Here is a 27780-nt window from a genome sequence, read left to right as displayed (position 1 = left end):
GCAGGAGGGTGTGGGGCAAAACTATTGTGCTGATGGGGAAGAGCATAAAGTGCAACATGTATAGGCTGCCGCAGAACCTTCATGGACCATCCCAATACCTTTGGTTCTAGTTATCTCAGAAGTTGGCGCTCGCCAACTGAGACTTCATTCTCTACCAAGTGCTGGTCCAGCCTTGGCCATCCCTGGGCACTACTTGCTGTCCTGAGCTGCCTTTCTTTGTCCAGAGAGCTTGTACTTCTGGGCAACCCCATAAGGAACATGGGCGGCAACAGTACCCATTTCCTTTGCACCCTCCACATGAAACATCTGGTCATCAAAGAAGATATGAGGTCGGATCTTTTCCAGCAAGGGGCCTTTGGGTGCACCGGCCAGGAAGAGGGCTTCGTCTGTTTCTAGTCCCCAGCTTCGGAGAGTCTTTAGGACTCGGGCCCCGGAACTGGCAGCGCTTCGAGCCGTGACCAGATAGGTGCGGATGGGGCATTCCAGGCGGAGGCCTTTGGCGTAGAACTTCTTCTGAAGCTTCCCCAGCACTTCCAGGAAGCCCTTCAGTGGTCCCTGGACATAGGAACACACAGCGTCAGCCCCAGCATGCGGCCCACTCCCCAGGTGGTCAGGAAATGGGGACCAGCTGAGGCACAGCACCCTTGGGGGGGCTCCGGGGCCAGAGGCTTCCTGCCCTCTCCTTAATCGGGCACATTTGCCCTCCTGTTCTTTGAATTTGCCAATCCCTCTTTGGGTCTAATATAAATTGTTATCCTGAAATGGTGTTGCTATCTTGCTTCCAGCTTTAATACCAGCTTTGTTGGTATTCAGAATGTTTCTTCTCACTTTGTTCTAGCTAAAGTGTGCATTAGCAGGGCAGCCATAAAACCACCCTCTCTCTTGGCAAAAACAATGAAAAGGTCAATTTTGTCACAATGCCACTGGTGCCCGAACCACACCTGAGCAAGAGGCTTGTTCTCATAGGTCTTCTCATGCTCGAAGAACTTGTCTAGGCCGTGAGCCTCCACGATCTGCTCCGACTCATCGGAAAACAGCACAGCATCTCCATCAAAGGCGACACGAAGCTGCTTCTCTGAGACTTGCACATCTTTCTTGGGGGTGAAAATAGTGGCAGCTGCAATTCCTAGGAAGGAAGGAAGGAAGGAAGGAAGGAAGGAAGGAAGGAAGGAAGGAAGGAAGGAAGGAAGGAAGGAAGGAAAACCTCCTTCAATTCATGCTGGAGCAAGAACTTCACAGACTTCAGTGATGTCTACTTAATGCTAGTGTCAGGATAACTACAAAATTTGGGAAACTGTAAAAGGAACTTCCAAGTCTCATTTACAGTGGCAAAATCTCTGAATGTTTTGAAATGCTGCTTATTACCTGGTTACAGTTCTATTTGTGAGATCAGCTGTCAGGGACTTACTTTCTGTATCCTCTCCTTCCATCCCTCTGAATCCTCCCCACCACCTCTCACATCTGGCAGGAGGATTCCCTAAAAGTTTCTTTCCTGTCAAAGTGTCCCCCAGATATGTGAGCTTCCAACTTTTTGGGACGACTTTGCAACTAACAACAACAACAACGACAATGAGCCAACAAGATCCTCACATTCTTCCAACCGGCAGAAATCCCAGCCTGGAGGGATTCTTCTAAGCAACCTGATTCTGATAAAGCAAACAAATCTCAGTCAAGGGTTACTTTGCCCCATGAAGACGTCTCTTACATGGTAAGAGATTGTGACATATGCTTCGCTCTGTCTCCCACTGCTGTTTCTGCCAGGTCTAGGAAGGCCAACAAGCATACATTGTCTTGCGTGTGGGATTGGTAGGACCAGTAAATCTTTTTTAAAAAAATTCTGATTCTTGGAGACTGCCTGGACAAATCCCTGCAGTTTTCTTGGCAAGGTTTTTCAGAAATTGGTTTGCCATTGCCTCCTTCCTGGAGCTGGGAGAGAATGACTGGCCTAAGATCGCCCAGCTGCCTTTTGGCCAAAGCAGGACTAGAACTCACAGCCTCTTGGTTTCTGGCCTGGTGCCTTAAGTGCCACACCAAAATGATTCTTCATAAACTAACAAACACAACTAAATGGCTCACAAGAGCGTATGAGTAGTAACAAGCAGTAAAGTTGGCCTTGCTTTGAATTTTAGAAAACATGCATCCCCACAGGTACCTACAGACTCAAATGTGTCATTTCCTCCCCCCGTTTTCAGTCCAAAAGGCCCCTCAAACCTCCACTACACTTCTGCCCAACAGAATCACTTACCCTCTTCTATGGCCTCACTCACTTTCTCACAATCCGAGGATAAGTAGAGGTTGGTGTGATAGGCCTTCAAGTAGCAAATGGGGCTATTCCCGCCCGTCATACAAAACCTCTCAATGAAGAGATCTGGGAGTAAAAGAAGAGACGCTTTGTCGGTAAACAGGAACCAGCCATCCCCATCCAGAGGCCTTCTGGGTATCAGATTCACTTGCCAGCACATCTGGAGGACACCATGGTGGACAGGAATGAGGATCCTGGAAGTACCTGAAGAGTTGCCAAAACTGGCCATGTTTAATGTAACAGCGGAAGCACTGAACCAGCAGACAGGGAAAGTTAAGCTGGGCAGAAATTTGACAGTTCAGTTCAAAAAGAAGAATGCTATGCAGTGGTACCTTGGTACTCAGCTGCTTTGAAATGCATCAACTTTGATACTCAATGCATTTTGATGTGAAATTTGTATCCCAATATTCATCTTTTTTTGGTATTTGGCTAGAACCTGTTGGTGTTGGCTGCCTTGTGACTCACTACATTATTCCTTATGGGGAAAAATTGTTTGGTACTCATTTTTGGTATTCATCACACCTCCCAGACCCAATTAACAATAAGTACCCAAGAATAAGTTCCCTAAGGAAGTGAAAAGGTAGAGCTTCCTCCTGGCTCGGTGGAGGTCCTGATGAGAGATTCAGGGTTCTCTGGGGCTGTACAGGTGGACAATCCTTCCAAGCACTGAGCCCACTGCCCCATTTACGGGATGTGGGTGAGGGCATTAGCTGCTGGCAGATGTTGGCAAGGGATCTTGCCTTCCAGTTACTTACTGTAATGGTTGATGCTGTTGATCAAGCGAACACCCACTTGTGCATGGTTGTTGGTCACAAGGACAATGTCAAAAAGTTCCTCGCTCTCTGGGAATAGTTCTCGCAGCTGGCTGTTGACTGATTCCAGAGCCTGGGAGTCCAATGAGAGAGAATGGTTGGACCAAGGAGGCAACACATTAACTTAAGGGATTATCAGACAGGAAGGGCTCAAACTGTCTGTGGCTGCTTACTGGTGTTGGCCCAACTAGCAATCATCTCCAGCAAGGATGGGAATACTGCTCTCCAAGGTGATGGGAGGAAGAGCAAGAGGGTGGAAAGCCCCAAACCTTGCCACCAGGGAAATGGCCACGAGTGCTGACTTCCCCCACCCCTCGCTGTGGACCAACATTTGCAGTGTTGACATGTGTGAATGTGAGCAAAAGAGACCAGACCTTGACAAAAGGGAAAGCTGCTCCAGGCAGGAAGGGCTCCTCCTCATGCTCCAGCTGATACTTCACATAGGCCTCCACACCCTGCTCGGTGTAAATCTTCTGCTCTTCTTCCATGCGGAACAGGGCTCGGGAGGACACAGCAATGGTGATGGCGTGTTGCGGCTTTGGCTGCAAGAGAAGAGCGGTGGTTGCATCTCCCATAAGAGAGGACAACGACACTTGATGCCTGGGCCAAAGGGAGTATCCCTTGAGGGACTGGAGATTCCCCGCCCTTGAAGGCGAGGTGCTCAGCCAGCCCAGTTTCCCTCAATGATTCAATTTCGTCATTAGCTTCATTTCAGTTTGTCCAGCTTCCATATTAGTTTGATTGTTTTGTGACATTCCGGTGACCTTACCTTGCACCAGCAGGCAGAGGGAGAGAGCCACCCTTGCCAACTGTCCCCCCCACACTTCCTCACTGCTGTGCTTGTTTTCATGCTGGGAGAAAGTGGGGATGTGGGCTTCACTGCTTGCCCCGTGTGGCAGGGCCAGCAGAAGCCCACACCAGCTTCTGGGCTCTGCCTGGCTTCTGGTCATCAAATGCTGGCCTCCGTTGGCAAACAGCTTCTTTCTAATGAACGGTTCTTCTGCCTGTTTCCTTTTGCTCCTTTTGGGTCCATCAGAGTTGCTTAGCCATGAAACCTGCTTGCCAAGGAAAAAGCCAAGCATTTCTAGCTCAGACAAGTTTTTGCTTGCTTTTCCTAGCTGGGTTAGATCTACTCTGTTCTCACTGTTTTCAGGCCTGCCTGCATATCAGGGAGCTGTGAGCACCGACTTGTTTACATGTCCATGAGTCTTTCAGGCTTGCAGAGAACAACCAGCCATTCACTGGTTGCCATTTCTAGCCAATTGCTAACTGCAGAAAATTGACAACCACTGGGGCTCACTTGGTCGGCAACCTCTGCCCCCCGCCCCGCCTTCCCTCAAATAAAATGGAACAAATTCCCCATATTTTTGTGCTTGGCCAATGAACAAATCCCTCTCACTGGCAGACTGGCAATACTTGGCTGCCTTCATCCAATCAGACATCTGGGTGTTTGTGTGTGTGTGTGCATGTGTGCATGTGCATAGTGGCATAGGGGAGGATCATTGTTGTTAGGCATATGGTGTTAGCCTACAATGTTAGGTTGAAAATATATTAACCATGATGTTGTTATGTCTTTAAGATATTAATTGGCCAATGGGTGTGTAAGTGTTCTCATGGCCATAAGAGGAAGCTAGGAACGTAGCTTCTCTCTCTCTCTGAATTCACTGATCTCTACTATTACTGTTTTTGCTCTGCTGTTGGTTTACTACTGTTGTAAACCTGAACTGTGTATTGACCTCTGGACCGGTAAGAAGACTTTATATTTGGATTACTCCTTGGACTGTTGCTATTGTTTATGATCTGGACTGTTTATTTTTGATTGTGCATTTTTGTTTTTACACCACCTCAAAGTAAACTACTTTTTGTTTTTATAACTCAGTGTATTCTTGTGTGACTCTTGCTACTCTCAGTACCCTTCCTTGTCTGTGCAACTCTTTGGTAGCACAAGGAGACCTCTGCACACTAAATTCCTTAACAATTGTTATTGAGAAGTTAGTGGCGTATTTTGATTTCTCCTTCATATTAAGAAAAGTTTAGAAGTTACAGCTCCTTCTGAGCTATCTTGCTTCTTTTCCACTGTTGCTTGCTGAAAAAAGGAGAAGGTGGGGAATCTTCACATAACTTCAAAGCTTCTCTTGCTGTGAAAGCCTCAGACTTTCTTCTCATCTGAGTCGTGCAACACCCAGTCAAGATCAATCTTACAGCCTCCTGAACTTAGCAGGGCCATGAAGTCACGGTGCCATGTTTTGATAAAACTCTTGGGGTTGTGTTGTTTGTGGGGAGCTTCTGCATGAAACCTAGCATTAGGTACTGCCTGTGGGGTATCTCTGCTGTTGTTATTAAGGAGTTCCTGGCAGCTTGTAAGAAATTTGTCTTGCTTGGTATGTCAAGTTTCCAATGGATGAGCTTTTCAAGTGACTCTGAGGCACTGTTTACCTTAAAAGTCATTTAGTAGCCCTATACATCGGCAAAAGTTTGCTAGAGGAAGCTGGAATCTGAATCCCCTCCTCTTTGCACAATATATTAACCACAATTCTCCACCTTTCTATTTCTGTCATGAATCACATTCTCCAATTAATTTGAAGAATCAGTTTCTCTTCTGTTAGACAACCCGCCAATTTCTTATCTTCTTTCATTTCAGCCTTAAGGTACAATCTTCCTCCTCCCTCCTCCCAGCAATAATCCTAGCTCTTAAAGTAATACACAAGTTTAACATATGAAATAGCTGCTTCTTCATCTCTTGTCAAGCAAGAACATTTGATGTTAGCAGCATTGACATCCGGGCCCACCTTACAAAAAGGACAGATCCTGTAATGTAAACAAAATACAAGTTAGGAACTGGCTTTTGGGTGCATTTCAATGCCCTCGTAATCTAATCGGGTTTGGTGAAATTCACATTTTGACAATTTGACATAAAGTTTGGCATTCAATAGTTTCTTTAACACTTCTCTGACCAGTTTTATGTGGTCAGTCATATTCGTACTGTATATCAGGATGTCATCAAGGTACACCAGAACCCCTTTGTATAGGTGATCATGTTGTAGGACCTCATTAATCAACTGCATAAATACGGCTGGGCCCCCCTGCAGTCCAAATGGCATGACTTTGAATAGGTAGCTTCCCAAGGGGCAGTTGAAAGCTGTCTTCCACTCATCTCCCTCCTTTATTCTCACCCAGTAATATGTTTCTCTCAGGTCTAATTTAGTGAAGACATTCCCCTTCGCCAAGTGGGTTAGTAAGTCTTTCAGGAGGGGGAGAGGGTATTTATTTTCCACACTCACAGCGTTAAGGCCCTTATAGTCTACACAGAGATGTAGAGACCCATCTTTTTTCTCTTTGAACAACACAGGGGCACCCACAGTAGACTTGGCCTTCTCTATGAATCCCCTCGCTAGGTTTGTATCCACATATCGCTGCATCTCCTCCATTTCAAGGGGGGACATAGCGTACATTCTTGGTCGGGGGAGTTTGGCCTCTGGTAGCAGTTCAACGGAACTGTCAGAATCCATTTATATCATATTCATAAATGGAATGTTTCAAACATTATTCCATGGATTCTGCCATCTCCTGAAGAGAAGAGAATGGATGTGTATTGAACCGGTATTAGGCATTTCAAAGGAAAGGAGAAGCCTTTTGAACTGGGGAAACAAAAGGGGGGGCTAGCATCTGGCTTGTGTCACGGAAGAGAGCAATAAACATGAAAGGTCCTAAGTTCCTTTTTCCCACGAGAGGGATGATACGAGATAAAGGATGGGGGACTGACCAAATGGGGCTAAGGGGGGTTAAACCGGGAACTCTTTATAAGGGTTTAGTTCGTGGAATAATATTAAGTCCTGTCTCGTATTCCTACAACCAAGCATGTCATAGTAAAGATTCTTTTTGGAATAGATTTGACTCCAAGAATTTTGTCTTCCTAAGATGTGGTTTGGGGTGGGTCCTGACAGGAACAGTCATTGGGACGGCGAGGAGGCAACATTCTTTCTCACTAAATGTCTCCACTAGGTCTTGGTACTCACTGGGGATAAGTGGCTCACCAGGTGGCTGTAAGGCAGCCATGTGCACTCACTCATTGGGTGGGCTAAAATCTCCTGTAACATCTGTTGAATCAATGGGGGGATCAGGCCCTATGGGTAGTCTCACAGTTCTCATTCCTTTTTCCCAGATAAATGGCTTCCATTTGTCTAGCCAGGCTAGTCCTAGGATCACAGTCTCAGACATTTTTGGAGCTACCAGGAAGCGAATAAACTCCCAGTGCTCGCCTATTTCTAGGAGTAAGGTCTCTGTTATTTGGGTGATTAAAGTCCCTCCAATTAGGGAGCCATCAGCTTGCTCAAACCTCACAGGTTTGGAGAGCGGCTTGGCCCGTATGCCCAATTTCAAGGCACATGACAAGCTAATGATGCATTGGGAGCAGCCAGTATTGACTAGCACTTTCAGGTCTACTTGTGCCCCTTACTTAGGGATTATGAGTTTAGCAGGCAATGAAAAAGGTAGGACGTGTCGACTCACCATCGGGTTGTTCTCCCCTTGTTGCTGTGAAAGCCGAGTAAAGTGAGGGTGGGTCCAGTCGGTGGGCTAGTGTCTTCCTGGGTGGGGGACGTAACCTGGCAACGGGCACCTGGGTAGTCCAGTTGGACTTTTCTCTCAGTGGCTGCTGTGCAGGTCTCCTCCTCGTTGTTGGTTCTGGTCTACTCTGCTGTTGCGCGTAATGAACTGGGCAGTTCGCTGGTCAATGTCCCTGCTGTCCGCATTGAAAGCATTTGATTGGCGGGCCTGTAGGTCTTTCAGCAGTAGCAGTAGTTGGGGGTTTTCGGGGGTGGTGGTAGCCATTTGGGTCCTGGCTTTGGCACAGCTTCAGGTGGGAGAAGCCTCTTATAGCGGGCAAGCTGTACATCTAATTTCACCACTGCCTGGTACCATTCATGGTCAGGCACAGCTCGGTAGATACATGCCTGAGAAAGTGGTTGTCTAACCCTTATCTAAAAAAGATGAATTATGGATTGCTCAGGCCATCTCTCTATCCAACTGGCCATCTTTCGAAACTCCTGCATGAACTCCAGGGCAGGCAGGCCAGCTTGTTTTATCTTGTGGATTTGTTCTTCCACTTTTAGGGCAAGGGATGGGTCCGCAAATCTTTCTCTCAGCCCTAGGAGGAAAAGGTGGGGGTCCTCCAATTCAGGGGCTTGCTCATTATATAAATTGTTCAACCATTTGGATGCTTCTCCCTCTAGGTTGGATGCAATCACATTGACCAGAGCACCTGGGTCTGGGTAGAGATAGGCCCAGCCTACTTGGTTGAGGAAGAAAATCAGTTTGTCTGGGTCCCCATCGAAGGTTGCTTTGAAGCATGGGCTCATCATTGGTTGCTGGGGCCCCCATTGCTGCTGGTCCCACCCTGGTTGTTGGTTCGATGGCTGCTGGGGTACCCACTGCTGTTGTTGTGTCCCCAGTTGCTGTTGGCGCCATCCTGGTTGTTGATTTAACAGCTGCCAGGGCCCCCACTGCTGTTTACCCTGCTGGTGCTGCTGTAGGCCCAGGGGTTGCACGTTTGGGCCTTGCCACTGCCTCCTTGCTGTGGTTGTCTGAGGGGAGGGTGCTGTTGGTCAGCAGGAAGTTGTGGCTCCACTTGCTGTTGTTGGCCCCTCAATGGTCGTTGGATAGATGGGGCTTGCTGTCTATTCTGGTTGCAGGGAATAGTGGCACCCTCTGCTGCTGATCTACTAAGAGACATGTTAGTCTCAAGTGCTGTGGCACCTCCCTCACTTGCGGGCCCCTCAGTGGTTCCTTGGCACTTGGGGGTGGTGACCAGCCTCCATGGAGTTGTCGTCCCCCAACTAGCTGTTGCTCTCCATGTTTCTGCATCACCCCAATCTGTTGCAAGGCCTCTATTAGCTGATTTAGGCCCAGAGTTTGCTGCCCCTCCTTCTGTGGGGGTTGCCATACTCCCCACTGCTGAGGAGGCCCTAGGTCCTCTTCCTCTGTGGGACTGGAGGCCCTAGCAGGGAACTCCAGGGGTTGGTGGGCTATTAGCTCTATTAGGGGCTGGTGGCCTCCCTTGGCAGGAGCTGTTCTGCACTCCTCACTTCTAGCTCTTCAAACCTTTCTGCTAGATTGTCAGTTGATTGGCTATGGGCTGCAGACATTTCCACTTACCCAAGTATTCAATCTCAGCTGGCCTGGCTGCTCCCCACCATTCTGGGAAATACGATGTGCAGGAATCTCTTTGTTGTTGCCCCACCTCCTCTGCCTTTGAATCCCTTGGGGATGGCAAGGCTGCTCCGAGGCGCCTGGTGTCTCCGCTGTGCTTAATCCACTCTGATGACCAGACTAATTCTGGTTGTTTGGGTCTAGCTCCCAGCTGGGAGGGCTTCAACCATTTCTAGTCCTCAGCTTTGGAGAGTCTTTAGGGCTCGGGCCCCGGAACTGGCAGCGCTTCGAGCCGTGACCAGATAGGTGTGGATGGGGCATTCCAGGCGAAGGCCTTTGGCGTAGAACTTCTTCTGAAGCTTCCCCAGCACTTCCAGGAAGCCCTTCAGTGGTCCCTGGACATAGGAACACACAGCGTCAGCCCCAGCATGCGGCCCACTCCCCAGGTGGTCAGGAAATGGGGACCAGCTGAGGCACAGCACCCTTGGGGGGGCTCCGGGGCCAGAGGCTTCCTGCCCTCTCCTTAATCGGGCACATTTGCCCTCCTGTTCTTTGAATTTGCCAATCCCTCTTTGGGTCTAATATAAATTGTTATCCTGAAATGGTGTTGCTATCTTGCTTCCAGCTTTAATACCAGCTTTGTTGGTATTCAGAATGTTTCTTCTCACTTTGTTCTAGCTAAAGTGTGCATTAGCAGGCCAGCCATAAAACCACCCTCTCTCTTGGCAAAAACAATGAAAAGGTCAATTTTGTTACAATGCCACTTGTTAAATAGCGGGTTCTTTGGTGCAGGAATGAAGACGAGGTGACTGAGTATAGGGAAACTCATATTTTATTTTGTGCAGACTCTGTACTGGCGAATGGCTGCAACTAGCCGCAATATATAGTCTAGCCCCTAGCGGCAGCCAATAGGTTTGAAGCAACCATTGCCACCTAGGGATAGCCAATTATAGCACTGAAGACTGGGTTGCTGGAGAGCCGTTAGCTGCTCCAGCAACCCACGTGGTATTACTATTGAGCCCAGTATATAACACCCCTCCCTCTTAGATTAGACAATATTAACACAAATTAGTCTCAATGCAACTATCAAGACTCATTATCAAAATACACTAAAATAAAAGTAATAGAAAAATAAACAACCATATAGGTTACAACATTATTAAACAACGTCTGAATGAATAGGCTTCAAGGATAGCACATTTAGACAGTTATAACATAGCACTAGTTTCTGTAGTATAGTGGCAAACAACAATACAACCATGTTATAGCTCTTTATTTTACAATGTAATCAGCGAGATATGAAGGAGGCTTGTGTGCCCTAGTGGAATGTCTCGGAGTTCCAATTACTTTGTGGTCTACCAGCTTACCCAGTGGGCTGGGTAGACTTGTGTCCCTTTGTGCTCCTGAGTCAAGGGGATTAGATGCTCTCTGGCTGGCCTCTCCAGGTTGGCCCACCCCAGAGTCAGACTGATCAGCAGAGTAGGCGCAGCAGTTGCTGACGTTTGGATGGCTTGCCGCTTCAGGGGATCCATGTTGCATTCCAGGACTCCTTACTTCTCCCTCTGGTTCCACCTTAGTTATGACGGAAAAGTCCAGAGAGTCCATGTGAGGACTGGCTTGGTCGCAAGTTTGAGGACCTTAGGAGGGACTTATGACTCAGTCCTCACTTAGTGGCCATTCTGGAAACCATTTCCTGAGCTGATCAATGTGTTGTCTGACAACTCGCCCTCCCGCCAACCCCACTTCATAAGATAGGGGTCCGGATGCCTTGGTAATTTGACCAGGAACCCACAGATTCCCATGACCATAGTTCCTGGCCCAAACCCAATCGCCCATGTGTAGCCCCCTCAGGGGTTTTGGTCAAGAGGCTTCTGCTGCCACTCTATCTGGATGCAACCTGTCCAGTTTAGTGATCAATCGCCTCCTCCAATATAGTTCTGCAGGACTTTTGCCTGTAGCAATGCAGGGCATAGAATGCTGGCAGAGTAGAAAATCTGCCAATCTGTGATGCCAGTCACCTGTGACAATGCGCTTGAGTGCCTCCTTCGTTGTCCTCACCATGTGTTCAGCTTGACCATTAGAAGATGGATGAAAAGGCACAGACGTTGCATGTCTGATGAGATTAGCTCTAAGGAAGGCCTGAAATTCAGCAGCAGTGAATTGGGCCCCATTGTCTGAAACTAAGACATCTGGCAACCCATGTGTGGCAAAGAGTTTTCTCAGCACCTGGATGGTCCTAGCAGTAGTCATGTTAGGGACTGGAATTACTTCCAGCCATTTGGAGTGGCTATCCACTATTATAAGGAAGAGCTGTCCCTGAAAGGGCCCAGTGTAGTCTATGTGAATTCTAGACCAGGGAGTGTGCGTTTCCTCCCACCTGTGAATTGGAACCTGTGGCATTTCAGGCCTAGATTGCTGGCATGTATAACAACCATGGACTTGTGGGAATTATGACTTTGTTTCCCCTTAAAATGCGCCCCTTGCGGGCAGATAACTCACGCCTTCTGACAAAATAGTTTTGAAATTTAGAACCTGGGCTTTTATCCAACCAGCCCATGTATACCCATGACAATACTCTACTAAGTATTTTATCTGTGGCAGTTTCAGCAGCAATGTCCCCCGCATGGAGGGCAAATTCAGGTACGTCCTGTATGGACAGTATTCTAGCAGCTGGAGCCAGATCTTGTTCCATTAGTGGCAGAGGTAGTCTGCTGAGGCCATCAGCATGGCCCATTTCTTTGCCCGGTTTGTGAATCAATTTAAAAGTGTATGCAGATAGAAAAATAGACCATCTCAGCATTCTTGGAGAAAGTATGTGGCGGGGTTTGTTTGTCTGTTGTGAAAAGTCCCAAAAGAGGTTTGTGGTCTGTAAAGACCGTGAAGTCCCTGCCATAAATAAAATAAATATAAATACTCATGGATTTTTTTTTATTCCAGCAACGATGTCAATCTGAGCATAGTTGTGCTCAGCAGAGGACAATGTCCTTGAGTAAAATGCTGTAGGGACCTGTGTTTCATTTTTTTCTACATGGCTTAAAACTGCCCCCACGCCATATGGAGATGCATCACGTGCAAGACATACTGGTTTAGACTCTTTGTAGTGAGTTACAGTGGACTTTTCTGACAATAGTGCTTTTAAGTCCTGGAAACTTTTTTCATGTAAGTTAGTCCATTTCCATGGAGCTTTCTTATCTAGAAGCCTGTGGAGGGGCTCTGCTAGTGTGGCCTTATGAGGTAGAAATGTGTGATAGAAATTTAGGAGGCTTAAGAATGCTTGTAGCTCTCCTTTGGATTTGGGCCTAGGAGCCATTTTAATGGCCTTCACTTTAGAATCAGCGGGGTGAATGCTGTTAGCATCAATTCAGAAACCCAGAAATTCTGTTCAAGGAACCCCAATACTACACTTGCTCTTTTTTAATTTGAGGCCTGCTTCACGAAGCCTCTGCAAAACAGCCCTGAGCCTACTAGCTAACACTTCTGGGGATTCCCCTGCAATAAGAACATCATCAAAATAAGGGCAGACACCCTGAATACCCTTAAGTGTACGCTCCATGGTTCCTTGGAAAATGCCCGGTGGAACACTGACTCCAAACTGTAAGTGTTTAACTTTGAAAGCCCCCCTGTGAGTCACGATCATCTGAGCCACAGCTGTGGCCTCATCAACCGGCAATTGCTGATAGGCCTGTGCTAAATCAAGTTTAGCAAAAATAGTACCCCCTTGCAAGGAGGCTAAAATGTGGTTGACCACTGGGACCGGGTAAATGTGTTGCTTGAGGGCTTTATTTAGTGTGCATTTATAGTCAGCGGAAATGCGAATTTCCCCGTTGGCTTTAAGTGGAGTGACTATAGAAGTTTCCCACTCCCCACCATCAACAGGCTGTAACATGCCCTGTTCTACAAGCTTATCAATTTCTGAATCAATTTTATGTTTTAAGGCAAAGAGGACCCTGTGAGGCTTAACCCTGATTGGAACTACGTTGGGATCTAGCTTAAATGAGATAGGTGGGCCTGTGTATGTTCATAGGGCTGAATCAAAAACATCTGCATAGTCCTCACATATTGACACTAGGTTTACAGTTTGTGTCTGGTTTATGCCAGTAATCTGGCATAAACACTAAATAAAGGCATCAAACCAATCGAGTCCAATGAGACTTGTTCTCTGGCCCCCTACTACAATGACATCCAGGTGCCCCCAAAACCCCTTAAATTTTACCGTCAAAGTGGCTTCTCCCTTAACTAACTTGAGCATTTTGAAAGTCGGTTAGGATTATATCTGAGGGCCTTAGTTTGGCCCAATTGTTACTGCACCTGCACACAAAGTTAAAAGTGTCTTGAGAAATAATTGAGACTGCAGAGCTAGAGTCCAATTCCATCTTACATGGAACTCCTTGTAGCTCTACCAAGAGCCTGAGTTTAGCTTTGAGGGGGTGTCGAGCCCCGGTGCAGCACACGCTTCTACGGCTTCTGAAAAAACCCACAATAACTGGACCCTGGGCCCCAGTACCTCTCCTAGTCAGTTCTTCCAACAGGTGTTTGGGTGGCCGGTCTCTGGCGGTCTCTGCAAATCACTGCGATGTGGCATGTTCTTCCGCAAGCTCTGCATGTGGCTGAACGGAATCTGCAATTGGCGCAAAAATGGTTGCTGCTGCACCCTTTACATCTAGGTAAGAGAACTGCCTTGTAAGTGTTCTCTCGCTGTAGGCTGTTGCGGTGTTCCGCGTTGGGTTGCTTTTGGAGTCTGTTAATTTCAGGCTCATCTTCCTCGGAAGATTCCACAGTGCATTTGGCGTCCTCAAGGTGGACCGTTTCTTCAAACTTTGTCATTTTGGCGGGCTGTACTGTTTGAACTGCGACCCCAGCAGTTTCATCGGCCATCACTTCGTCTTGTGCTTCAGAAAATGTTAAGTTTGGTCTGGCAAAGAGTCTCTGCTGAATCGTTTGGTCCTGTGGGCTGCAGACGAGCTGGTCTCGTAGTCGCTCTTCTAAATTTGAAAATTAGCAAAGGTGTGCGGCCTGCCTCAGGCCCACTATGAATTCGGAAGCTGATTCATCAGGTTGCTGCACTCTCTGGTCGAACTTGAACCGCCAAGCTATTTCAGACATCTTGGGTTGGAAATGTCAGGTTAGCTTCTTTTTGAGGTCTGCGTAGGAGACCGCTTCAATCGGTGTCAGCACAAAAAGGTTCTTGGCCAAGTCAAAAGTTGCTGGGCCGCACAGGCAGAGTAGTGTTGTGGCCTTCAGTCCTTCTTCCGCGATCTGATTTGCCCTGAGGTAGTTCTCTACCTGGGACAAATAGGATGGCCATTCCTCTGGGTGGCTTCACGTCGAATTCTCAAAGTTTCCCAACCTTCGGCATTCTTTCTTTGCTGGTTCCTGTGTTTCCTTCCAAATCCTGCTTCCAGGCTCAGGGAATGAGTCCACTGAGCATGAGGTCGCTAGCGTAGCTTGCTAGATGACCTTGAGGGGGGGGGAAATACCTTTTCCCTCTGGTGTGCGCTGCCTTTCTCTCGTAGACTTCAACTTTTTTTTCAGTGAACCAGGATCCCATCCTCATCGCCAATGTTAAATAGTGGGTTCTTTGGCACAGGAATGAAGACGAGGTAACTGAGTACAGATTAGATTAGATTAGATTAGATTAGATTTATTGAATTTATATGCCGCCCTTCTCCCTAAGGACTCAGGGCGGCTCACAGCAAATAAATTTAAGAAACATGAAATAGAAAATTTAAAAAAGAATTAAACAGTAAATGTAATAGATACATGACAATTTAACTCAGTAAAAGCCAAATATAAAAAAACATAGTCAGTCCAGACCCAATTGTTGGAATAACCAAGTCTTCAGGTCATGGCGGAAGGACCGAAGGTCAGGGGCCATCCACAGCTCCAGAGGTAGTTCATTCCAGAGGGTTGGCGTGCCCACAGAGAAGGCTTTTTTCCTGGGGGTCGCCAGATGGCATTGTCTGACCGACGGCACCCTGAGGAGGCCAACTCTGTGGGAGCGAACCAGGCAATGGGAGGTTGATAATGGCAGCAGGTGGTCTCGCAAGTACCCCGGGCCTAAGCCATGTAGGGCTTTAAAGGTTATTACCAGCACCTTGAATCGCACCCAGAGGATAACCGGAAGCCAATGCAGCTCGCGGAGGAGTGGTGTATCTCGATACTCCCATAAGTCCCCCCGCGGCCGCATTTTGCACCAGCTGAAGCCTCCGCCTTCACATTGGATGTGAAGATTAAGGAGGTTATTAACCTATTAAGAGGACAATTTGATAAGTTGATGGCTGATCAAGTGGCAACCAATTTACGGTTTGCTAGGCATAATACTTTTTGCAATGCTAATAAGCCAGGTAGATGGCTAGCTTACAGGTTAAGGAAAAAGCAAAGGGCTTCTAATATAGATAAAATTGAATATAAGGGAAAGGTTGTGTTTCAACAGGATCTTATTAAGGAAGCCTTTGTGGATTTTTATTCTAAATTATATGCTAAGGAGAAGATTAATGAAAAAGACATTGATGTATATTTGAAGAATGCTAGCATCCCAGTTCTTTTTTTTTTAGTATTCTTTTTTTTTATTGAAAAGTTTTAAAATACAGTTTTCCTTTAAAAAAACCCCCCTTCCCCCTCCCTGCTCCCCCCCTACCTCCCCCCAACCTCCCTCCCTCCCCCCCTCCCTCCCCCCCTCCCCCCCCGACTTCCCAGAGCTAAATACAAGGTATATATATATAAAAAAGCAATCATAAACAACCATATACTAACAACTATAAATTCTAAAATCCATCACTCTCTAGCTTATATATGATAAGACACACCTTAGCAATATTAAATATATATAAAAAACTAGAATAGAAAAAGAAAAAAAAACGAAAGAAGAAGTTCTTACGCAAGCACAAAAGGAGGAGATTAATCAATTGATAACAGAAGAAGAAATTCTTATAGCAATTAAGGAACTGAAGGTGGATAAAGCGCCAGGCACGAATGGTTTGACTGCGGCTTACTACAAAAATTTACAATTGGAGCTGATAAAGCCATTAAAGGAATTGTTTCAGACAATTCAGAGGGGGGGAAAGGTGCCTCCGTCTTGGAGAACTGCTTTTATTTCTTTGATTCCGAAGGAAGATCAAGATGTTACTCAAGTAAAAAACTATAGACCGATATCACTTTTAAATACAGATTACAAGATATTTGCCAAGGTGTTAGCTAACAGATTGATGAGGGTTCTGCAACAGGTGATTCATGGGGATCAAACTGGGTTTATTAGTGGTAGACAAATGAAAAATAATGTGAGGCATATAGTTGATGTGGTGGAGTTTTTGGAAAGGAACAACCAGATCCCTGCAGCGCTAATTTTTCTAGATGCTGAAAAAGCTTTTGATCAATTGAATTGGCAATTTTTGATGAAAGTTTTAGATAAAATGAATTTCGGCGATAAATTTTTGCAACCAATTAGGGCATTATATCAAAAACAAACTGCCCGAATAATAATTAACAATAGTTTGACTGAAGTATGTAATATTGAGAAGGGCACAAGACAAGGGTGTCCGTTATCACCTTTATTATTTGTTTTAACATTGGAGATATTACTGGTAAAAATACGGAATTCGGAAAGAATTAAGGGTATTCAAATTAGAGATCAGGACTATAGACTGAGAGCGTTTGCAGACGATCTGGTTGTTACGGTGACCCAGCCAGAAAACTCTGTTGTGGACCTGATGGAGATAATAATGCAATATGGGAAGGTTTCTGGATTTAAGGTTAATGCACAAAAAACTAAAATTTTGGCCAAAAATATGACAGTATTGCAAAAGGCCCTTTTAGAAGGATTAACTGGATTTGAGATTGTTAAAAGGGTCAAATATTTGGGGGTGTTTTTGTCACCCTCTAATACAAAGTTATATAAAAATAACTATGAAAAGTTATGGGGAAAAATTCAAAAAGAATTGGAGAGCTGGGAAAAACTGCAATTGTCTTTGCTGGGAAGAATTGCAGCAGTGAAAATGAATGTCCTGCCTAAATTTTTATTTTTATTTCAAATGATACCGGTCCTTAAAAAAGATTCTAATTTGGAAGAATGGCAACGGGGTATCAATAAGTTTGTTTGGGCAGGGAAAAGGCCACGAGTTAAACTTAAGATTATGCAGGACACTCGTGAAAGAGGTGGTCTTAAAATGCCTAATCTTAAATTATATTATGAAGCTGCTGCGTTATCAGGAATAAGTGATTGGATTAATTTGACACAAGAGAGATTATTAAATCTTGAGGGCCATGACTTGTTATTTGGCTGGCATGCATATTTGTTGTATGATAAGAAGGTAGATAATGTGTTTAAAGTGCATATTTTAAGACAGGCATTGTTGAAAGTTTGGAAGAAGTATAGACATAAGTTAGATTGTAAGATACCGTTGTGGGCAATTCCAAAACACGCAATAGAAAACATAAATGTTGGCTTCAAACATGATGTGACTACGTATAAAGAGATTTTAAGCTTGGAAAGAAATGTCTGGTGTTTGAAGCCGTACAACCTCTTGTGAGATGAGAAGATTGTTCAAACTTGGTTTCAATATACTCAGTTACGGGCCAGGTGGAAAGAAGATCAGAAAATTGGTTTTGCAATGACTGATGAAAATTTGATAAAGCAAATTAGAAATCAGGGTCCAGCACATATCAAACGGATATATCTTGCATTGATAGAAATTGACTCAGAAACAGAACTTGTTAAAGATTGTATGATAAAATGGGCCCAGAATATTCAAGAAGTTATTACAATGGACATGTGGGAAAAGATCTGGGTGAGGAATGTAAAATTTACACAAGCTCAAAATTTAAGAGAGAACTTTTATAAAATGTTTTATAGATGGCATTTAGATCCTAAAAAGCTTGCAAGTATGTATCTGAACTATCAGCCAAAATGTTGGAGGTGTGGTGGTGAAGATGCAACATATTTTCATATATGGTGGACCTGCAAAAAGGTTAAAGCTTTTTGGATAAAAATTTGGTGGAATATGCAGAAGATCTTCAAGCAAAGGATAAAGTTCTGTCCGCAACTGTTTTTGTTGGGCATGATTACAGATGCTACTGTTGTGGACACTAAGTTGATGTTGAATTTAATTACAGCAGCAAGACTCTTAATAGGTCAATATTGGAAGAAGGAGGAACTGCCGACTATTGAAGAATGGACTCTAAAGGTTTCTGACCTGGCAGAAATGGCAAAAATCTCGGCCTACTTGAAAGATCATTCGCAAGAACGTTATATTATGGAGTGGAAAAAATGGATTGATTATATCCAGAACAAATATGGGACTAAAAAGTTTCATTTAGTTTTCCTTTTTTTCTTTTCTTTTTCTTTTTATATGTAATATTAATATTGCTTGTAGTTATTTTATATGAGCTAGAGGGCGATAGAATTAATAGTTTATTGTTGTTAGCATATGGATGTTTATGATTGTTTTTTGTTTTTATACCTTGTACTTAGCTCTGGGAAGTCGGGGGGGAGGGGGGAATGGGGGGGAGGGATAGGGAGGGTTAGGTAGGGGTGGGGGGAGGGGGGATTGTTAAAGATAAAATGTACTGTAAAACTTTTCAATAAAAAAAACCCCAACCCTTAACCCATCAAACCAGGCCGGATTGCTCAAATAAATAAGTTTTGAGATCCCGCCGGAAGGAGCGAAGGTCGGGGGCCATCCGGAGCTCGACCGGCAAGCAGTTCCACAGGTCTGGCACGCCCACAGAGAACGCCCTCCCCCTAGGGGCCACCAATCGACATTCTTTGATCGGAGGCACCCTGAGGAGGCCCTCTCTGTGGGAGCGCACTGGACGGAGGGAGGTTGACGCCGGCTGCAGGTGTTGCGGTAGGTAATCTGGACCCATGCCATGTAGGGCTTTGTAAGTCATTACCAACACCTTGAATCTCACCCGGAGGACAACCGGCAGCCAATGCAGCTCGCGGAGCAAAGGTGTAACATGGGAGTATCGGGAGACTCCCAACACAACTCGTGCGGCTGCATTCTGCACCAGTTGGAGCCTCCTCCCATGGAGTCTTCAAGGGCAGCCCCATGTAGAGAGCATTACAGTAGTCCAGACGAGAGGTCACGAGCGCATGAGTGACTGTACGCAAGGCATCCCAGTCCAGATAGGGCCGCAACTGGCGCACCAGGCGAACCTGGGCAAAGGCCCCCCTAGTCACAGCTACAATATGCTCTTCTAAAGAGAGCTGTGAGTCTAGGAGGACCCCCAAGTTGCGTGCCCTATCTACGGGGGGTAATAGCTCACCCCCCATGGCAAGAGATGGAGTAATCTGAATTTCCCGGGATGCCGGCACAAACAGCCACTCAGTCTTGTCAGGGTTGAGCTGAAGCCTGTTCCTCCCCATCCAGACCCGGACCACCTCCAGGCAACGAGACATCACGTCGAGGGCATCACTGGGGTGATTTGTGGTCGAAATAAAAATCTGCTGATGATACCCAACTCCAAAACCATGAATGATCTCACCCAGCGGCTTCATATAGATGTTGAACAGGAGAGGACCGATCCCTGAGGAACTCCACAAATGAGAGGCCTCAAGGTCGACCTCTGCCCCCCTGCCAACACCGACTGCGAACGTCCCAGAAGGTAGGAGGAGAACCACTGAAAAACTGTGCCTCCCACTCCCAACCCCCTGAGACGTCGCAGCAAGATACCATGGTCGATGGTATCAAAAGCCGCTGAGAGGTCTAAAAGGACTAGGACAGAGGAGCAACCCCTGTCCCGAGCCCTCCAGAGATCATTCACCAGCGTGACCAATGCCGTCTCCGTGCTGTACCCAGGCCTGAAGCCTGATTGGTACGGGTCTAGATAATCAGCTTCATCCAAGAACAAAGGGAGCTGCTGCGCCACCACGCTCTCAACAACCTTCGCAAAGAAGCGAAGGTTGGAGACCGGACGAAAGTTGTTTAATATTGCTGGGTCCAAGGCAGGCTTCTTGAGGAGGGGTCTCACCACCGCCTCCTTCAAGGCGGCGGGAAAGCTACCCTCACTCAAAGAAGCAGTTATCACTGCCTGGAGCCAGCCTCGTGTCCCATCCCGGGCCGCATAAATCAGCCAGGAGGGACACGGGTCCAACAAACACGTGGTGGAGCTCAGCTTCCCCATGATCCTGTCCACAGGATCGAACTCCTCCCAGATAACATCGACAAGACTGCCTGTATCCTCATCATCAGACTCTGCCCAGTCGGAGTCCAGACCAGTCCGGATCCGAGCGATTTTGTCCAACAGATATCGACTAAACTCCTCGGCACGACCCTGCAAGGGCTCCTCCCTCACCTCCTGATTAAAGAGGGAGCGAGTTACTCTAAACAGGGCGGCCGGGCGATTATCTGCGGACGCGATGAGGGTGGCAAAGTGGTTAGACCTTGCCACCCTCATCGCCACGAGATAAGTTCTCGTGAACGACCTTAGTCGTAACCGGTCGGATTCGGATCAGCTGGATCTCCAACAGCTCTCTAGGCCCCGTCTCCAACGCTTCATCTCCCGGAGCTCCATGGAGAACCATGGAGCCCATTGGGATCTGCGCCGGGTCAAGGGCCGCATGGGTACAACTCGGTCGAGTGCCTCTGTGGCCGCCCTTTCCCAGGCTTCCACTAGGGCATCGGCCGAGCTGTGGGCAAAGGAGGCAGGTGGGGGCCCAAGCGCCGCCTGGAACCGCTCAGGGTCCATCAGGCGCCTAGGGCGGAACCATCTCATTGGCTCAACAACCCCACAACGGGGGGTGGCAAAACAGAAGACCAGCCGCAGGAGATGACGATCGGTCCATGACAGGGGTGTAATAATTGGAGAACCCCCACCAAGATCATCTAACCACCGTCCGGATAGAAAAACCAAATCGAGCGTGTGAACCCCCCCCCCATGAGTTGGGCCCTGAATAACCTGCATCAGGTCCATGGCCGTCATGGAAGCCATGAACTCCCGAGCTAACTCAGATGATCCCCCCAGGGATGGTAGGTTGAAGTCACCCAAGACCATAAGTTTGGGGAACTCAACCACCAACCCTGAGAGGATATCGAGAAGCTCAGGCAGGGTTGCTGCTACACGACTAGGCGAAAAGTACACCAGCAGCAAGCCCAACTGAGCTCTAGGGCCACATCTCAGGAGGAGGGACTCACACCTGACTATCTGGACCATGGTGGCCTCCCGCGGACATAAGGTCTCCCTCGCAACTACTGCCACTCCACCGCCCCTACCCTGGGCCCGAGGCTGGTGCAGCACCCAGAAGCCTGATGGGCAAAGATCAGCCAGGGGGACACCGCCCTCTGGGCCCAACCAGGTCTCCGTAATGCAAGCCAGGTCCGCATGCTCCTCCTCAATCAACTCACGAATGAGAGGAGCCTTATTCATTACGGACCTGGCATTAAAATACACGAGCCTGAGCTCAGGTGGCTGCTTATCCTTGCTCCCGGTACCACGGGCCGAAATCAGAGGGTCGGAGCGCATCACCGCTTGAAGACAGCGGGGACGCACTCCCGGATATTGATATGGCCCTCTGTTCATACACCTGTGGCCATTCCCTACTGCCGTGGGAATAGGCAATCCCACACCCCGCTCCGGGGCCCCGTAGGCCCCCAACCCAAGCCCAACCATGGCGTGATCAATCCCCGGCCTGGTCTGAGAAACGGTTGGTGGAACCCCCCAATCTACAACCAAACCTTTTTAGAAAACTCCCCCCTCCCTAACCCCACAAAAAATTGAGCTAAAAAGTGCACCAGGGGCCTCTTATTAAATATGTGATGGAGGCGCCTGTCCTTGCCCAACCATCTCTCAGGGTCCCAGTAATTGGGCCCGTCATTAAGAGGATAGATTGAAATAAAGGCGGGTCGCACCCAGGAAGGGGGGGGCACCCCTGAGCGCAAATAAGTCCGTGCTTGAGTAGGATAAAACCATTTTTCGGGTAGATCCAGCCAGGCAGTCCCATAGTCACTCGGAAAGATGTAAGATAGAAGATCAACAATGTCCAGTCCACCAGCTCCCTGCCACTTGAGCTGGCCAGGTGACTCCCGAGACAGATCGGGCACCTCTCTCTCACAGAGGGCCCAAACCTATCCAGAAGCGGACAGAATACCAACCCAAATAAAGCATACCTCCCTAGATCTCTCACCTCTAGGGAGATAGCCAATGGTATAGGGTGGTGCAATTGATGGTATAGCTGAGCCACCCTCTCACAGCGGCTCAGCTCCAAGACCTTCTGAGTCCGATGGGTTCGGTGGGTTCGTGAGGGGAAGAGAGGAATTAGAGCAGCAATTAACCGACATAACCTGAAGATGACAAAAGTTCCAGTCACAAGAATCTTCTCAAAAGCGAGAAAAGCAAAGAAGGCTAAAACAGCAGATTGATCCAAGCCAAGTAGCTCAAGTCCAAATGGCCACAGGACATGAGCACCACGAGCTGACCAACAGCGTGTAGCGCCAGAAATCCAACGCCCAGCCGAAGGTCCCCTTCACCAGAGACAGGCACGAAACAGACTCCCAGTGGCCAGCAAACAGCAAACAGCATGAGCAAAAAGCCATTTCGCATACTCTCAGCTTTCAGCATTCCGTGTTCTGGAGGCCACTCTAGGTCGCAGCTCTATGGCTCCGAGAAACAGCTGCTCAGAGCCCTCCAAGCCACGGCAGCTCACCGCTCCACAGAGGGCCTCCGAAGAGGAAGAAAACGCTGGAAAACGCTCCGAAACAGAAAACGCTGGAGCGCTTCAAAACGGGTCTGCATCGCCGACAGAAATATCAGCCATCTCTCTTCCTAGCTGTTTCAGCTCAGCAAATTCCAGCGCAGAGGGGAAACACCTCTGCAGCCCCCCTTCGGACTCCGAGGACTCCAAGGACGCCAAGGTAGCCGGAGCTCACCACGGAGCTCGCCCAAGCACGTCCGCCATCTTGGGCATGCACATTTAAACTTGTTGACAAGAATCAGGAAGGGGCGTGGCTGCAACTAGCCGTCTAGCCCCTAGGCAGCAGCCAATAGGTTTGAAGCAACCATTGCCGCCAATTATAGCACTGGAAACTTGTAGTCTGGGTTGCTGGAGAGCCGTTAGCTGCTCCAGCAACCCACGTGGTATTACTATTGAGCCCAGTACATAACACCACTGGTCCCCGAACCACACCTGAGCAAGAGGCTTGTTCTCATAAGTCTTCTCGTCAAACTGATATAGCTATCCTTAGTAAGGTGGGTAACTTGAAATGGCTGAGTAAATACAAATGTACTTTTCAAGTGGACAGTTATTTGAAGTTACAACTCCCAAAACATCTTAGGGAGATATTTACGAGTGCGAGATTTGAACAGCTTGATACAATGGTCAGATATGGGAGATTTCATGCTATACCGTACAATGAGCGTCTCTGGATTTGCGGAGCGGCAGAGGTAGAGGACCTGGTTCACATCCTATTTGACTGTTGTCTGTATAAGAGGGTGAGAGACAAGTATCTTGGTCTATATACCAAATGAATGACCCATTGGGATCCCCATATCAAAATAACTTACCTTATGTCCGGCCAGAACTTGAAAATAACATTCAACGTAGCACAGTATTTAAACAAAATGATCCGGTTAAGATCTGCATATGTGGGACTGATTGGGGTAGATTGTAAGGGCAACTCTGAAATATAATGTTATCATATTTTATCTATATCTTAAATTTGTATTTTATTACTATTTCAACTTAAATTGTATTTTAATTCCATTTTAAATTGTATTTTATCAAATTCCATTTTGGATTGCTTTTATCAAGTTTTGGTGACGGTTTGTTGCTGGAACTTTGTACTTTGATATGGCCCAAGGGCTAATCAATAAAATTGTTGTTGTTATAAGTCTTCTCGTGCTCAAAGAACTTGTCTAGGCTGTGAGCCTTCACGATCTGCTCCGACTCATCGGAAAACAGCACAGCATGTCCTTACCTTGCACCACCAGCCAGAGGGAAGGAGCCACCATTGCCAACTGTTTCCCCCTCTGAGATGGGCAGCATAGATGTTTAATAATAAATGCCTAAAATTTGATAAGGGGACAGGGACAGGCAACTCCCTCCTAGTCGAAAGCGTCCCTTCCTCCCGGGCCCCCTTCAGCAGCAGCTTCTCACCCTCAACTGGATGGAAGGGCAGCCCCTGAAGGGAAGGCCATTGTTCCTGCCAACCTTCAGCAATTTCACACCAGGAAGCTGCCAGGTGGAAATGCCACAAATGGTTGCCATTTAGGGACTCAGCGAACTGCATGTCCAGTCTGCTTTGGGTGAGCTGTGCAAGTGCAGAAGTGCAGCTGACTAATTCCAGGAAGTTTGCTGTGGTAGTCATATGGCATCTCTCTGATCTGAAGAGCCAAAGTCCTCTAAGAGCAGCAAAGGTGACCGCCCAGAGGAAGGGATTCCCTGCCCAAAACTCTCAGGAAGGTACAAAATTGAGAGTCAAAGGCCGAGACCTCGTTTATGCCATGCACGGAGCCATAGGATGGCTTGTTCCGTTGCCTTTTATTTTGGCTTTACTGAACAGTAGTTTTACTCAGCTATCGTAGGTTGGTAAAGAATGATTTCTAGTTTAGTGCACTGCATGAACCCAGCAATGGCTTAAGCAAACCTAGGTTTAGTGGAATGTGTGAAACCAACCAATGGCCTCACTCATACATTGCCCAAAATCATCAGGTTGGGTTTGACCTATTGGTTGTAAGCCACAAAATATCTTTCTTCAGGTCAAAGACAGGGTTTGCATACCCTAGTTAGTGTAGGGCTGGGGACTTTTAACCATAATAGTTGCCAGGATTGCTTGGGATTAAACAGTTCTCACGGATAAGCAATGCTGTGTAAACACCAATATTCAATAAATGATAAGGCAGTTTCTGAACTCACTCACTGCTTGTTCTGGAAAAATAAAGCAGGATCCATCCCAGCCTCTTTGTTTTGACACCAGCTGCTCCTGCCAAGGCACCTTCCAAATGCTGGCTGACTGTGGCACTTGAGGATTGTCTCCTGGACAAGTGATGGCAAGAAGCTTTGCCAGTCTGCCCATGGGGGCAAAAGAGCAGAAGGGAGAACCCCACCAAGACTCTGGCCTGAGGACAGGGTGCATGAGAATGCTTGCTGGGCAGGTATGGGGTAGGGATATGGGGAGGTCAGCCCTAAGTTTACTGGCAGAAATTGGAGATAACTGTTCACACCAGACAGACAAACCCCCCCCCCAGCCTTGCAGAGTTGTGTTTAAAGGGCTGCAGAAGAAAGAGGGCAATGCCAGTTCTCAGGTGTGACTTCAAGGCTTTTCTGCTTTATTCCAGGGCTGCCTCCACTTTCAGTCACAATGTGTTGACTGTATCTGCGTTCACATGACATGCTAAGTCACAAAGAGAGAAAATGACCCCTGGTCTCTCACTGCTTATTGAGTCGCTAGGATGGGAAAGTTGGTTTCACCTCCTTGGAGAAAAAAACCTCCACTTTTTCAGTTAATTTAGGATGTCTTCATGAGCCACTTGCTGACTAAGGGCTCCCATCCTGTTGACCTGGAATTAGGGGACAGTATAGGAAATATCAGTTGTGAATGTGTAGATGGCCCTGCTGTCTTTGGGCCCTTGCAAAGTCCTGGATGCAGGATCATGAAAGGCCAGCAAGGAAAACACCCAATGTCCTAACCCACCTGAGAACATACGATATCTTTAGGGAAATACCCAAAGGGGATCATGTTTAGCTACTTCTGCTCTCTTATCTACAGTATGCCAGACTTACTGGGTGAAATCTTTATTGTATATGGGTAAGCTTTGCTGGATGGCTTGCTTATGTAACCAGAAAGAATAAATACAAGGATTTCTTGTCTTTCCCTGCTGCTCTCTTTTAGAGGAGCCTGTCTTTGTTCAGGTGAATAAAAACGTAAAGCTTGAAGGCAACTTCTGGTTTCCTGTATTTTTTATCAAGCAAACTCTCAGAACCAGCATATCAATCCTTCAGGCAGACCCTTCTGTTGCAACATGTACTTTGCCCTCTGCAAGATCTCCTAATGCCCTGTTGCTTGGACATCACAAACCAGTTTCTCCACATACAGATCGGATGTTCTCCCTACGGTTGATGCTGAGAAGGCTAAGACTGAGCATAGAAACAAAATGAGCCTGTTCACCATGACCCCATTTCTGCAGATGCATCTCCTGAAATCCCTTTCCTGTTGAACTGAGGGTCAGCAATATTTCTGTACATGGATGTACAGTGTGTCCCTGTAGGAGTTTCAGGGCTTTGGGGGACGATTGTCAGTTTTGCAAGCTTTATAAGAGATGGCAGATGCTAATGCTTGTGTCCAGCTAGCAAAAAGAATAAAAGAAGGCAGTGGACACTCAGAAGTCCACAGATTTGACTCCGCTGCCTCTCAGTCCTCAGGTTCTAAAGTTACACCTCTCCTCAAGCAGCTCACAATTCAGCAAAGGAGAGATTGGTGCATGATCTGAGGCAGGGGTCTCCAGCCTTGGCAATTTTAAGATTTGTGGACTTCAACTCCCAGAATTTTGCTTTGCTGGCTGGGGAATTCTGGGAGTTGATGCCCACAAATCCTAAAGTTGCCAAGGTTGGAGACCCCTCGTCGGAGGGAAGCAGGTCATGGATATCCCAGATTTCCAAGAAGTTCCAGATCAAGGGGCCACCTGGAAGAGGCTCCCTTGCAGACTGGATGTGGGCAGCCCTTCAGCCAAGGCTAGTTTGATGGACATTGCAAACCCTAGTGAGATGGTGGGGCTGGGGAGTGAGAGTAATCGTTCCTCAGTGGGCATGGCCCATTTGAAAAGAAGTGGGGCCAGGTCCATCTCTGCAGATAAAGAGGGACGTCCTTGCAGGGTGGACTCTGGCCAGACACTCACAGCAGAAGACAGCATGAAATCCCAGTCAAATCATCATACAAGAGAACTGTCTATCCTAGCAATTAATATTAAATAATAAAACCAGGATTTTCACTACATTTCTTGCCAGGGAAGCCTCTAAATTGCATTTGATGAGGGAGATGGTGGCCTGCAGGCCCCTCCTTCTCAAACGGGGCTCTGATGTTGCCCCCGAAACACAAAAGTAGCAACAGAACTGAGCAGCAGAGAGATCTCAGCCCCACAAGGAAGGCATACTCCTGCTTTCTATCTCAGGTCCCTGCAAAAGTGGGGGGGGACAATCTTACACACAAGAGCAGCCTTTCCCTGGGAAAAGAGTGCCAATTCTGCCAACCAGTGCCATCTATTCAGGAAGCATCTCTGAGCCTCAAAAGCAGCCACGTCTCTCATCCTCAACAGTCCTGGGTAGTTGCCCCTGTTAGAGCCAAGCTCATCTCCCTGATGACGACACAGGGTGGGATCACCTGCCTCTCGACACCAGACCAGCATCACAAGTGCCCTGGCATGCCAACAAGTAAGCCTTCCCCCATCCACTCCAGAAGGAAAAACAATTTTTCTTACTGATTTGGGTTTCTTTTTGGGAGAGCAGTTTTCATAAAAGGCCTTGGCATCCTCCAAACTCGCTTGTTTTGGCTGCCCTCTGCTTTCCGGGCATCCGAGTCCAGTGGGCTCCAT

At 47.2% G+C, this 27780-nt stretch overlaps 1 protein-coding gene across 1 annotated transcript; it reads right to left on the bottom strand.

The window, feature by feature from the left end:
* Nucleotides 1–189: 189 nt before the first annotated feature.
* NT5C1A (5'-nucleotidase, cytosolic IA) lies at nucleotides 190–27780 on the bottom strand (the record flags this gene model as incomplete). Its single annotated transcript, XM_083369150.1, has 6 exons — nucleotides 190–555; nucleotides 942–1126; nucleotides 2246–2368; nucleotides 3058–3187; nucleotides 3489–3656; nucleotides 27667–27780. 6 exons carry the CDS (start codon nucleotides 27778–27780, stop codon nucleotides 190–192), a joined length of 1086 nt encoding a protein of 361 aa, XP_083225276.1.

The sequence above is a fragment of the Vipera ursinii genome (assembly GCF_947247035.1).
Source record: "Vipera ursinii genome assembly, chromosome: 9".
NCBI classification, from domain to species: domain Eukaryota; kingdom Metazoa; phylum Chordata; class Lepidosauria; order Squamata; family Viperidae; genus Vipera; species Vipera ursinii.
The sequence above is the reverse complement of the archived record's forward strand: the minus strand, read 5'-3'. Positions and strand labels throughout refer to the sequence as shown.